Source organism: Artemia sp. Qi Xiang Cuo, chromosome 11 (genome assembly GCF_049724085.1).
Source record: "Artemia sp. Qi Xiang Cuo chromosome 11, ASM4972408v1, whole genome shotgun sequence".
Taxonomy (NCBI): domain Eukaryota; kingdom Metazoa; phylum Arthropoda; class Branchiopoda; order Anostraca; family Artemiidae; genus Artemia; species Artemia sp. Qi Xiang Cuo.
Window position 1 is genome coordinate 27889012 of NC_142804.1, and position 14591 is coordinate 27903602.

The 14591-nt window shown below is 35.3% G+C and overlaps 1 protein-coding gene across 1 annotated transcript in view; it reads left to right on the forward strand.

Moving 5' to 3' along the window:
• The window catches only part of Prp16 (ATP-dependent RNA helicase l(1)G0007), a 132956-nt gene extending 130182 nt beyond the window's left edge, over positions 1-2774 (forward strand). Inside the window, exons 17-18 of the mRNA XM_089096641.1 lie at positions 121-263; positions 2605-2774. Of these exons, the coding sequence (XP_088952767.1) occupies positions 121-263; positions 2605-2674 (213 nt within the window). The 3' untranslated portion in view covers positions 2675-2774. The remainder of the gene's footprint in view (positions 1-120; positions 264-2604) is intronic.
• Positions 2775-14591: the final 11817 nt, after the last annotated feature.

The following is a 14591-nucleotide window of genomic DNA, read 5'->3' on the forward strand; positions in this document are numbered from 1 at the left end:
GAGCATATGTTTTAAGCCTTATAAACCACAACCTTACAAGCCATCTTCAGAAAAAAATCCCCAGTTTTTATTTATTAGTATTGGATAGCTTCTTGGATTTTTCTTCTTTTTTTTCACTAGGAATCTGGGGCTGGTCGTGTACAGAAACGAAGACAAGCACAAGAGCATATGAGTCAAATGGAAGAAGAGATGAAGCTTGCTCAAGAGTCAATTCGAATGTCTCAGGAAGAACAAGAAAAAATAGAGGCAGCGGCTAGAAAGAGGTATGCATTATACTAACCTCTCTTTAACAAGGCGTATTAACGACTACTTATTACTATCTTAGGCAGCTCAATAGCGCTGCCTAAGTAAAGAAAGGGTCTCTATGTATTATTATTATATTTTTCTCTGGGAGTGATCATTTCAAAACAATGGTCGTGGAAACTTTGAAAGAGGCTCACTCGATTGGAAATTGAATATTCTAGTGCCCTTTTTAAGAGTCCAAAGTTGTTGTTCATTTTAGCTCTCTTCTCCCCTCAGACACCCGATAAAAATTTTGAGATAGCCCCTTTGTTCAAAATGGTTGAAAACCCCAATAACTATGCTTCCAGGGTTTATATGTCCCCCACAGTCCTTGGGGCAAGAGCTTTAAGTTATGCAAGTTGCCCACTGTTTTCATATAGGTTTTGATATTGGGAAAAGGGGGTATGTTTAATCCTGGGTCTGTGTGCATGAAGGTTGTCAAAAGGGCCTATCAACAATATCTCAGCAACAGCTTAGGATATGAAGCTGAAACTTTCAGGGCTACGACTACTACTTTTACTGCTGCTACTTCTACTACTAATATTGAACGAATCAAAAGAGCTTAAGTGCATATAGGTTTTGAAAATGGTATTGACTCACTATCTCAGGAACGGAATGGGGTATTAAGTTAAAACTTTCGGAGGAAGTTGATGGTAATGTAAAAACAAACCAAAAGGTACTATATGCATGCAGATTGTCAAAAGGTATATTAGCAATATTCCAGGAACGGCTAAGAGTATTAAGTTGAAACTCTCAGGGCTACTACTATTACTGCTACTACTACTGAACTAAATCAAAAGAGTTTAAGCGTATCCAGGTTGTCAAAATGACATAAATGCAGTATCTAAGGAACAGCGTAGGATATTAAGTTGAAACTTTAAGGGAAAGTTGAGGGGGTATAAAACTAAATCAGAAGCAAATATGTGTCTCCAGATTGTCAAAAATGTGTCTGTGCAATATCCCAGTAACACCTAAGGGTAATACGTTTTAACTTTATAGACTTGTTCTTGGGGATGTTGGAACTAAATCAAAACACACTATATAGCTGTTTGTCTGTGGTAATGCAATGCTTTTGATCGAGCATCCCAGATTTGGATTTATCTTTAAACACCAATACTAAGGGAATTGATGCCCCTTTTTTTGTAGAAATTCCTTTAGTGTGAATGTATGCTAGTGTTTACATTATGCTATTAGGTGCCTTTGGGGATTTCTCAAGATGTGAATGACGTCAAAAATGGAGGGAACTGTAGCCTAATTTATGTGTAAATCTTTTTATATTGAGAAGATACTTATTTATTAGTTATTTTGGATTATTTCGTTTGTTACAGTAGTCCAGTGGAAGTTTTTTTTGACAAATACCGCATCGTGGTATGCTTATATCCACAAAGGTGAAAGAGTAGGGGGGGATTACCATGGGCAGTAAAACTCAAAACAAACCAATTATGCAATATGTGAAAGGACTGTGTCGTCTTCAGCCCCCGCTCTTTACGCTGAAGTTTTATATTGCTTTATTTAAAGTTCTTATGGTTGCATCAGGTATAGCTAATGAATAATGGCTAAATGTTTTATTTAACTGATTGCCTTTTAAAGCACTTGAACTGAGAATTGTACTGTTTAAAGCAAGCGCGCTTCAATAAGCTCTGATTCTTGATACCTTGTGAAAAATACTTTTTGTCGAGTTTCAGTTGTCCTTCCCTCTGAGTATCCTTTCGCAGAGCACTAAGGGCAAAAAAGAATTCCATATTAAAGAGTTGGGGCTGAGGATGGGGACCTTATATACAAAATAATTTATGTCCGCTTTGAGTTTTCCGAAAAGATATTTTTTTTTTTTTTTATTATTCTGAAGGACCTGGTTTTTATGTTATATTATAATTTAGGGACTTCGCAATTCAGTGCTCTCCGTGCTAAGGAAAAGCAGCTGATGTATATTTGTTTCCAGATTTTGCTAAACAGGAAGTTGTGTTGTCTAAAATCCTCCAAGGTGTTTGGGTAGAAATAAGTCTTACTTTGTTTCAGACGAAAATAGATGGCTCTGAGCAAGCAATGGATCAGGGGAGACCTTAGCCTTTTTATATAGTTTTGTCAAAATGCTAGTTTCAACTACATTATCAGCTTTTCTAAAGATATCCTTAAAGGATGAAGTGGTGCTACAGAACTTTGTCAAACCAGTAAAAGATGGATGAATCATATGAATCCTATTGGAAGATTTGTAAAAATCTAAAAAACCAGAAAATGATGTCAAGGGCTGAATCAAGAAACTCCTCTTCAACCACACCTCCCCATCCCTCTTGTACTTTTTATAATTATATTTTTTCATTCTAGGAAAGAAATATTCACTCCTGGAAAAGTTGTTGGAACTCCAAGAAGAACTCCAGGACGCTTTGGTCTTTAGTCTTATTCGTCACACATCTGTGATTTTGTTTTATTCGCTGTAAGATAGATTTTGAAATGTTTTTAATATTGATTATATAAAAATAAACTTCCTAGGTCTATTAAAATTTTCACTGATTTGTCTAGAAAACACGACACAAAAATACCATCTTCTTGATGTTGCTTACACCTTCTCTTCTTGTATCCCTTAGAATACAGCTACTTTTTAAAGTAGCTACTTATGTTAGTACTAAACAGTAGGTACTAAACACTACTTCTTAAAGGTTTTAGCTCACCCGGTCCTAAGTTGCTTTTCTCAGAACTAGGAATTATTCAGACCTAAATTGATAGTGAGATATTCTGTAGCCCCTAAGAAGTTTTTCTATTAAGATATTCGCTGGAAAAAATAGTTGATGCATGGGACTTGTTTCAGACTCGGCATCCATGAATGCAGAGTCTGTTAGGCTCTTAAAATACTGTTAGGCTCTTAAAAACTGAGTTGATGCATGGGACTTGTTTCAGAATCGGCATCCATGAATGCAGAGTCTGTTAGGCTCTTAAAATACTGTTAGGCTCTTAAAAACTGAGTTGATGCATGGGACTTGTTTCAGAATCGGCATCCATGAATGCAGAGTCTGTTAGGCTCTTAAAATACTGTTAGGCTCTTAAAAACTGTTCAGCTCATATTAGACTTAAAAATACTGGCTAATCAAACGGCAATGTTAGTGGTTTAGCAGCTTTAGGGACTATTGTTGTGAATGAGAGGATAACATAGATAGAGAGGGATGTGACAATGGTAGGAATCGAATGCTAGATTTATCTTGGTGATTTTCCCTCAATAGATAAATTGTATAAAGGCTAACCATCTGATCTACTTAAAAACCATGGAGAACGCCATGAGATGTCAACATTTAGTGCCTGTCTGGGATTTCTTATCTAAGAAGCTATCAATGTTCTTTCTGGTGATTTTGCAGGCAGTATGCAGCCAGATTGTATGGAAAGGTATGATTCCAATCACACTAATTGACTTTACGCTTATGTCTCTTCTTTTTATCAGAAAAAGATGACAAGACTGACACTGAAAACGATCCTTATTTGGAGCAATGTGTTTTTTGTTTCTCATAATATCAAAAAATAAGAAGAAAAACATGAATTCACAGCTTAATATATACATATATATAACTCATATTCATTCCTGAAAGTCTTAATAATTTGACCTAAGTCTTAATGTGTTTTTTTAAAGCTAAAATAAAGAGAGAACATTTAAAATGTAATTTGTTTTCAGTAAAGTGCAAATTGAGTTCTGGTCTTCGGAAGCCACGGGGGGTGTCAGCCCTACTCTTCTTAGTCCCTGCTCGTTTTGACTTTAACTCTGTTATTTATTGTAATTTTTGCTCGTTTTGCATTTCATTTATTTATTGATGGTAATTTCTGGTATTTTTTCCTTGAAAATTTTTTGACTTTATTTTTGGCTCATCTTTTGTTTTATGTAGCTCTTTATTTTTCTTTGAAGAAACTTCTTTTGGGGAACAAGTTTTTTAAAATTAATTTCTGTTTGTTTTGAATTGACATAGTCTTTTTCATTGGTTAAGAAAATAAAATTTTAAATCTTTTGGTTTTTCGAAAAGTTCGTGGTAACAAATTGTTAGTAAGTAGCGAGTCGGCCCAATACTAACAGAAACTCTAAAAAACAGAATTTTTGTAGTAATAGATACATCAAAAGAATTGGAAATCGAAATTTCTAATGCTTTTTTTAAGTGACCAAAAAGATTGGAGGATACCTAGCTCCCCTCCTACACCCATTTTCCCCCTAAAGACATCTGATCAAACTTTTAAGATAGCCCTTTAATTTAGCATAGTCAAAAGGTCCAATAACTATGCTTTTGGTGATGATATGACGCTTCACAGTCCCTGGGGAATGGACAGTAATTTACGCAGTTTGCCCATATTGTTCACGCATGTTATTTGTTATTGGGGAATATACGGAAATTTTTCGGGGCTATTTTCTACAGGGGAATTATCTGAGGGGAGGAAAACTTTCGGAGGAATTTTACAGGTGAGATATCACACGAGGAGGGGGAGGGAAGACGTTTCCTGCCATGATTTGAAAAACAGTTAGAAATTGAATTAAAAAAAACAATTTTTTTAAACTGAAAGTAAAGAGCAACATTCAAACTTAAAATGAAACACAAAACCCTTGATTTTGAACAAGAATTATTTTCTAAGAGCTTTAAGACTTTAGTATAAAGAGCGAGGGTTGAGGGAGGGCAGCCCCTCATATACAGGATAATTTCTGTTTGTTTTAAGCTTTAGTGTTGCTCCTTACTTTCATTTGTTCTTGAGATATAGCTGAGACGTCTTATTGACAATCAGCATACACATAGTGGCTTCTGATTTTGTTTTAAAACAACATAAGCTTGCCTTTGAAGTTTCTACTTTATAACGTTTTCCTGTCCTAAGATATCCCACCTGGATATTTTGACTCATGGATGTACTTAAAATATTTTGATTTAGTTCAATAGTAGCAGTAGTAGTATTAGAAGTAGTAGTAGCAAAATTGGTAGTAATATTGGTAGCTCGGGAAAATTCAGCTTAATACCCTAGGTTAGGCGTTGCTGGGATATTGCTATTGCACCCTTTATTAACCCACATTATATAGTGTGTTTTGATTCAGTTCAAGACTCCCTTCACCACTCGGTGAATGTTTTACTAATACCCTTAGCAATAGTAATATTCATATTAGCAGAAGTTGTAGCAGGAGCATTGGGAGTAGTATTATGTGATAGCAGTAGTAGTAGCTATAATACGCTAGTGTTCACATTGTTCCTTTTTGTCTAGTTCATTATCCCCTTCTCATGCCCTGATAGTTTCAACTTAATACCTTAATTTGTTTCTGAGATTTTGCTGATACCACCTTTTGATAACCTGTATGCACATACTGTGTTTTTATTCAGCCAGACCTCCCACTCAACAGTCCCTGTGAGTTCCACATTACTACCAATAGCCCTCGTAATAGTATTACTAATAGCAGTAGCAGTATTAGTTTTACTACTAGAAATAGTAGTAGTACTAGTAATTAGTATTAGTATGCACATAGTGCATTCTTATTGGTTCAAAATACCCCTCAATATGCACTGGAAGTTTCAATTTAATACTCTAAGTTGTTACTGGGATATTGCTGTTACGCACTTTTAAAAACCTGCAACATAGTGTGTTCCCCCTTCACTGATATTCCTCCGAAAAAATCACTTTTTTACGACTCTGCGCGTCCAAGAAGCTACTGACTGGTTCCCGACACCACCCGTTATTTGCCGAAACAAACCCGACCCCTCCCCTCTCAGACACCCTCCACCGTACTTCCCTTTCCCGGCATCATGCCTTCCCATCCCCCCATATAAAGAACATTCCCGGTTTGACTTATTTCCGGATCACCAGGAAACCTTTCCCCGTCCCTTGCACTTTGTCTCCGCTGGCTGCCCTACCAGTGTGACTCTGGTTTGAGAGTTCTCACATGCGAAAATTGTCCCGTATTATATAGTCCGCCCTAAAAATTATCCGCTCCATCCCATCGCCCAGTTAAAGTTTCTCTCTCTTCCCAACAATGGACCAGTTAATGTTTCACTGACTACCCGTGATTATTCAGATAAAAGGTATAGTTTCCCTTCTTTAGTAGAAGAAAATTTTACAAAAGAGCAAAATGTTACCCGCGGTTCTCTCAATTTACCCCTACTTTTAAAAGTGAACCTCTCCCCCTTCCACTTCAAAACCGGTTTGGTTTAGTAGTCTCGGTCCAAGGTGGTAAAAGGTGGAACCAGTTTGGATGTTATTTGCACCAACCTTGAAAACCTTTTACAATATCCAAACTACCCTTCCCCCCCCCTCGGTGGTAGATATCATTTCATGCTACATTTGAAACCACTGCTAGTTTTTAATACAAATTACTCAGTTTCTGATTTTTCGTACCGGCCAATAACAAGTCAAGGTCTTTTTGATCTTGGATTACGTCTGAGAGTTGGGATGATGTTTTGTCCGGTGTAAATCTTAATTCAAAGGTTAGTTTGTTTCAAACAAAATTAATGACAAATTACTAAAATTGTTTCTCATAGGTTACTAAGAAGGTATGTTTCTCAGAAAAAGCCTACATTAATGAAAAATTAAAAGGACTAGTCTATTTGAAACTAAAACTTTTTCACCAATAAAGAAAGAAATACGACGTGCTGCTTCTCGTTATGGAAAGAATAAATTAAATTACTTAAAACAGAGCAAACCTCAGAAATGGTTTAAGAAAATGAAAGAAATAGGGAATCGCTCGTGCAAGAGCCTTGATTTTCTTCTGAATGAAGCGCCTGGACAGACAGCCAATGAGCTTAATAAATACCTAGCTAGTATTGTGCAAACATTCCCCCTTCTCTCGGAAAATAAGCTAATCCCTGAAACTTCAAAAGATAAAATACCGGAAGTTTCAGCGAAGCGAATAATAGAAAAAATACTGAAACTGTAAAAAACTAGTATTTGCCCATTGATATCCCAATTGATCTAATAAAAGTATTCCCTGATAAACCATCAACACCCCTTGTTAGTATTTTTAACGATACTAGTAATTCCGGACGTTACCCGTCGTGCTGGAGGCTGGGCTATATTACTCCAATCCAAAAGAAGGGAGGCGTAAACGATTTTACTGGAGTACGACCAATCATCTTCGCCCCAGTTTTTTCAAAAATGTACGAGGGTTTCTTGCCTAATTGGTCAAATGCAGAGATTCTGGAACTTATTGACTTAAACCAATTTGGATACCTGAAGGAGACACAGTACGGTACCTTGTTAGTCTTCTTGACACTGTTCTTAAAAACCTTGAAAACCCAGATACTTGGATGAATCTTTTATTAATTGATCTCCAGAAAGCGTTTGACCTAATTGACCACAATATTCATGTAAATAAACTGCTGACGGAGTTTCAAGTGAGTCCATTTCTAGTTACAATTGTGTCCTCCTTTTTAAAAAATCGTTCTCAAGTGCTTGAATATAAAAATGGTTTATTCTGATCCCCTTCCTATGTTTTGTGGGGTGCCCCAGGGAACTCTGATTGGTCCCATTTTATTAATTATAATGGTTAATAGCCTTATGACTGACCACACAGAGTGATGAAAGTATATCGACGACCTGACTGCACTTGAGGTTTGCCGACGAAATATTAAAAGCTCAATTATGACATTACTTGACGATGTCATACAGGAGACTTCTTTGTTGAAGAGGAAGTAAACCTTAATAAATCGTCAGTTATGACAGTTATTTTTTTAAATCATCCCCAACTTTCACAACCCCATTCATCCCAAAATCTCTATCACATGCGGTAAACTACTTGGGGTGACAATTACTGCTGACTTGAAGTGGGACGCCCATCTTCAAAACATCCTCAAACAAGCTTCCCCTTCGGTTTCTCTTCTAAAACTTACTTTTGATAAAATTTTCTTGCCCCCTAAGGATTTTTTCCAACTTTATTGTTCTTTTGTCCGGTCAATATTCGAGTTTGCTTGTCCAGTTTGGCATTCCGGTCTTTCTTCAAAAAAATATCTATATGATTGAAAATATCCAATAACGAGCACTTAGAATCATAAATGGTGAAGGGAAGGTTCCATATTATTATCTACTAGGTAAGTTCAAGCTCACCATGCTGGCCGAGAGAAAGAACCTCCTGTGCCTTTGTTTCGGTAACAAGAACCTGTCAGTTCCCCGATCATATTCCGTCATCCCCGAACCCTACCATCCCGCCCACAGTAGACCATACTGTCTAAAATCCCAAAAAGTCCTCAAACTGACTCCCATCCCTGCTAAACATGAAAGACATCGCAAGAGTGTTGTTCCAAGTTTTGTTGAGCTGCATAATAACCAGGAAATCTAGTCATTAATTTTATTATTATCTATTTATTTTTGACTTTTTAAGTTTTGACTCATTTTTTTGTACTTTGTACAATGAATCATGTCTGACGTGAAGGTCAAGTTCTTTCGACAGGATATATATATGTATATATACGTATATATATATTATATATATATATACATATATATATATATATATATATATATATATATATATATATATATATATATATATATATATATATATATATATATATATATACTATATATATATATATATATATATATATATATATATATATATATATATATATATATATATATATATATATATATATATATATATATATATATATATATATATATATATATATATATATATATATATATATATATTTATTACGAAAAAGAAAGTTTTTTTTAAAGAAAAGTAAAGGCCATATTAAACTTAAGATCAGTAGAAATAAAATTTTCTGGAAGTTCCCTAAGAATTTTACGAAAAACACTTCTTAACAGACGTTTGGTATTTTCTTGGATAGGGCTATTATGGCAACTTTTACCACAGCAACCAATAATTAGAACCCAAGTCCTAAAATTGGTCTCAATCATGAACCCTTATCACTATCTAAATTCACAAAGTGCAAAGATTTTCAAACAGAGGTGTTTATTGTTAAAGTTCAGGAAAGGTCTGCCCATTTCATACGAAAACATTGATTGAAAACGAAAGTAGTCTTATCTAGAAAATAAACATCACGACGTGAAAAAAAAAAATTATAAACCATCCAGTGGCGGATCCAGAGGGGGAGGCGAGGGGTGCCCCCCTATAGTAGTCTAAAGTAGCGTAATTTACCTAATTAACGCAAGTTTGCATTAATTAAAATTGCTCCTAACGTAAGTTTGTCGGATAAACCTATTTTGCGCCCCCCCCCCTAAAAAAAATCCTGGATCCACCCCTAAAACCATCACACCTATTCCACCAGTTATTAGAAGAAGAAAAAATTCCTTATTTTCACAAATTTCATCCACCCCCCGCCCCCTTTTTTATAAAATCCTACAGAGGCTAATCAGTTGAGCCCACTGTATGTAAATAATAGATATAGTCATAATTTGTATATAAATTAATTAATAAATGTGAGATGGGACATTTGCAAACCACTTGGCTGGCTCACCAAGTTTGTTTCTACTTTCGCAATTACGAATAATGCACTTTGTAACCATTTCTCATTGATTGACGAAAACCCACTAACCCGCTAATGCAGAAATAAGTGGGAGGAGCTTTTTGTTCGCACCGAGAATGAAGACCGGAAATGATCTGCGATAAACATACTGGATAATTCTATAAACTGTGAAGGCAACTAACACCCCTTCCACGCCCACCATTTCCCCAAACATATCCAATCATAATTTTTAGATAGGCATTTTGTTCCACACAGTTTAAAGTTCAGGAAATTATACCTTTGAGCAGGACACTCCCCCCACAGTCTTCAGAACGAGGGTTATAAGTTATGCCTTGGGGGTATATAAGGTTTTTATAGAAAGCGTTGTCGTAGAAACTTCAAAAAAGGCTCATTTGATTGGAAATAATAGTCGAAAGTGATTTTTAATAGTCAAAAGTGATTTGAGGGCAACTAACCCCCCTCTCACGCCCACCTTTTCCCCAAACACATCTAATCAAAATTTTTAGATAGGCATTTTATTCAGTGCAGTTGAAATTTTTGGAAATTAGTTCTTTAAGGATGACAACCCATCCCCCCCACAACCCTCAGGGCAAGGGTTTTAAGTTGTGCCCTCGGAGCATGTAAGGTTTTTATAGAAATCGTTAATGTATGAATACCAAAAAGAGGTCTTTTATATAAATATTGAAATGGATAGAGCCTTTTAGATATTATAAATTTATTGAAGAGAAAGTAACCCCACATACACGCCAATTAGTTTCCCAAACACATCCCATAAGAGATTTAAGATATCCATTGTGTTCAAAGTAGTCAAAATTTCTGGAAATTAGGTCTTTTAGGATGATAACCCCATCAGAGCCCTCGGTGCAAGGGATGTAACTTATGCCCTGGGGGGATATAAGGTTTATATAGAAAATTGTTGTAGAAATTTCAAAAGGGGCTCATTTGATTGGAAATTGAAATTGCCCTTTTTAATATTGGAAAGTGAATGGATAGTAATTAACCCCCCTCTCACGCCCAGCATTTCCCGAAACACATCCAATTAAAGTTTAGAGATAGCCATTTTGTTCAACGTAGTTGAAAGTTCTGGAAGTTATGTATTTTAGGATGACAAACCCCCCAGAGCCCCCAGGGCAAAGGTTGTAAGTTATGCCCTGGGGGCATATAAGGTTTTTAATGATAGAGTTGTAATAACTTCAAAAGGGGCTCATTCAATTGGAAATTGAGAGGGCTAGTGCCCTGTTTAATAGTTGAAAGTGATTGGACGGTAACTAACCCCCCTCTGACGCCCACCATTCCCCCAAACACATCCAATAAAAATTTTCAGATTGCCATTTTGTTCCACGTAGTAGAAAAATCTGGAAATTAGGTCCTTGAGGATGACAACCCCCCCCCCCAGCCCTCAGGGCGAGGGTTGTAAGTTATCACCTGGGGGCATATAAGGTTTTTATTGAAAGCGTTGTCGTAGAAACTTCAAAAAGGCTCATTTGATTTGAAATTGAAAGGGCTAGTGCCTTTTTTAAAAGTTGACAGTGATTGGAGAAAGATTAACGCCCCTCTCACGCCCACCATTTTCCCAGACACATCCAATCAAAATTTTGAGATAGTCATTTTGTTTAACGTAGTTGAAAGTTCTAGAAATTAGGTCTTAGAGGATGACAACAACCCTCACAGCCCTTAGGGTAAGGGTTGTAATTTATGCCATGGGGGTGTATAAGGTGTTTATAGGAAGTGTTGTCGTAGAAACTCAAAAAGGACTCATTCGATTGGAAATCGAAAGTCGAAAGTGATTGGAAGGCTTGACATTTTTATAGTAAAGATCGATGCAGATATAATGTATTTTTTTGTTGTTGTTGTTGTTGTTTAGACCAGGGCACTTTGTACCGAAGGAGTTGTCGTAGGAACTTCGAAAAGGGCTCATTCGATTGAAAATAGAAAGGGCTAATGCCCTTTTTGATAGTTGAAAGTGATTGGAGGGAAACTAATCCTGCTCCCACGCCTACCCACGCACATGCCTTTTATGTTTTATAACTAAATGATGCCACAAGGTTAAATCAAAATGCACTGTGTTAATGCTAATTTCCAAAAAGGCATCTCAGCAGTATCCCAAGAAAGACTCAAGGTATTATGTTCAATCTTTCGGGGCTGCTTCTGCTCTTAAAATTTAACCAAATGAAAATAGCGTAAGCGTATCCAAGCTATCAAAGATAGTAAACAGATTTTATTGCGAATGGTATTATGTTTTCCATTTCAGGTCAACTAGAGGAGGTATGAAACTAAATTAAACACTACTATTTGTGTCCAGATTTTTAAGAGGGTGTATGTTGTTAAAAATTGCTGAAAATTTTTGTCCAGCATACAAATAGCAGGCCAAACTATAAATTCTTAAAAGAACGAAAAGATTCAAAGTATTATTTTCTTTTTCTCTGAAAAGACTATGTCAATATGAAACGAACAGAAATTAATTAAAAAAACTTTTTCCACAAAATAAGTCTTTCAAAGAAAAGTAAAGAACTCCGGTTAGCAAAAAATGAGCAAAAATCAAATCAAATAATCTATCAAGCGTGAAACTACCACAAATCAGTATCGATAAATAAATGAAACCCAAAACGAACAGAAATTACAATAAAAAACCGAGTCAAACTCAAAACGAGCAGAAATTAACATAAGTTGGGCTAAGAATAAAATGTTAATATTATTTGATTTATTAAAGTTATAAAAGTAAAAACATTTATATTTTTTTGAATAAAGTGCAAATTATGTTCTGGCCTTGGGATGTTATAGGGGTTTTGAGCCCAACTTATGTTAATTTCTGCTTGTTTTGAGTTTGACTCCTTTATTTGTTGTAATATCTGTTCGTTTTGGGTTTCATTTATTTATCGATGCTGATCTGTGGTAGTTTCCCGCTTGGTAGATTATTTGATTTTATTTTTGCTTTTGCTCATTTTTTGTATAATGCAGTTCTTTACTTTTCTTTGAAAAACTTATTCTGTGGAAAAAGTTTTTTAAATTAATCTTTAGAAAAGCTGATAATGTAGCTTAAACTAGCATTTTGACAAAAGTATATAAAAAGGCTAAGGGTTCCCTGTTTTATTGCTTGCTGAGAGTCATCTATTTTCGTCTAAAACAAAGTAAGACTTATTTCTACCCAAACATGCTCAAGTACTATTTTTCAAGTTGTTCTTCGGATGTCCACAATTTTAGTGTAAGGCTCATTTAAATATAAAGCTCAGAATAAGGAGGTGGTTCTATTTCATCCACACAGTCTCTATATTGCGGGGGTCCATCCTTATTGACAAAATCCGTTAATGCTACTACACTTGTGACGTAATGAGAGTCATAAGCCCTGTTGTGCTGCATCGCATCACTATCACTATTATTTAACGGTCTTTTAGAGCACTTACATAGTTCTTTAAAAAGTGGTGGTTGAACTAATACGTTCAGTAGAAAAAAAGTCACTGCAAATGAAGAACTTATGGATAATACAACTACATTGTTCATTAGGATTGCCAGGATCACAAAAATTGTTGATATTGAAAATAAGAGTGCCAATATGCAGACTATTAGTAGGTAACGTAGTTTTACATTCATCCTGCAAGAAAGAGATTGGATACAGTTCAAAGGTGATTAGAAATCCTTATTTATATAAATATATAAATTACTTTTTTATAATCAATTTATAAATTTTACCTAATGTGTCTAATAAGTGTCGAAAGAAGAAGTTTATAGAAATCTTTATTTTCACGTTTGTACCTTCTTCTTTCTGGGTAAATTTGGTTAATATGACATTTTATAACTTATCCCTTCAGAAGCAATATTGACGAAGTCCGGAAAAGAATAGATAAAGCCCAAGAACAATACACATAGCTGTTTTTTTGTTTTCTGTTTTCATTTTAATATCGAAATGATAGGACAAGAAAATATTTAGGTTTTTTGCTTTTTATTATGGAAAGTTTTTCTCAGTATAGTTTTGTCATGACTTGCTTCAATTTAATTCTTTAAAAAACCTTCTCACCTTACACACCCCTTTTCATTAATCCCTCTTTTTAAGGAATATCTTTTACAAAGAATTTTCTTTATAGTCAATCAAAAAATTTAGCCTAAAATTACAGTAAGTGAAAAAACTGTACAGATCTATTAGCAAAAAGAGCACATCACGAGCTAGACTTCACAAAGAAAACATTTTGATTGCCGGTTCAAAGTTTGCCTGATTTTCTAAAAAGGGGAAAAGCCCTTCTAAAAAGGCAAGTGGTCTTGATGAAAATCGCACCATCAGAATCAATATATCAGAGAACCCAGTTGTAGAGGTTTCAAGCTCCTATCTTAGAGTTGCCACCGGGTGAAAAAAAAAATCACTAGATTCTTGAAAAGAAAATCACTATATGAGCAAAAAAATCACTACATCTTGAGAAAAATCACTAAATTAGCAACAAAATCCCTAAAACTATAATTAGCTGCTTCAACAGAAAACGCGCTTTTGCATGTTCAAACAGCCGGTTTTGGTAGCTTTTTGGGCTTTTAACACTGTCTTGTCAATATGATTAACTTATTTCTTTATTATGTTCAACACAAGGCACCAATGGGGAGGTGGTACAATTATCCCGCTAGGTTTTGGAAAATATCTTTACTTTGGTGTTTCATTTCTTTGTGAGCAAAAATATCCCTTAGGTTTTGAAAATAACTTTTCTGTACCCTTGTAAAAATAATCGAAACAAATTCTCGCCCCACCACCCGCATTTTCCTGAATATGCGCCTTTTACTTATCTCCCCGATCTGTGAATGTTGGCTTGGCTAGCGAGGATTTAACTGAAATATTTATTTTTCGTTTTAAATTCATGCTTGTACAATTAAAACTCCGGTTTTTCCCTAAATATATAGGAACCCTTT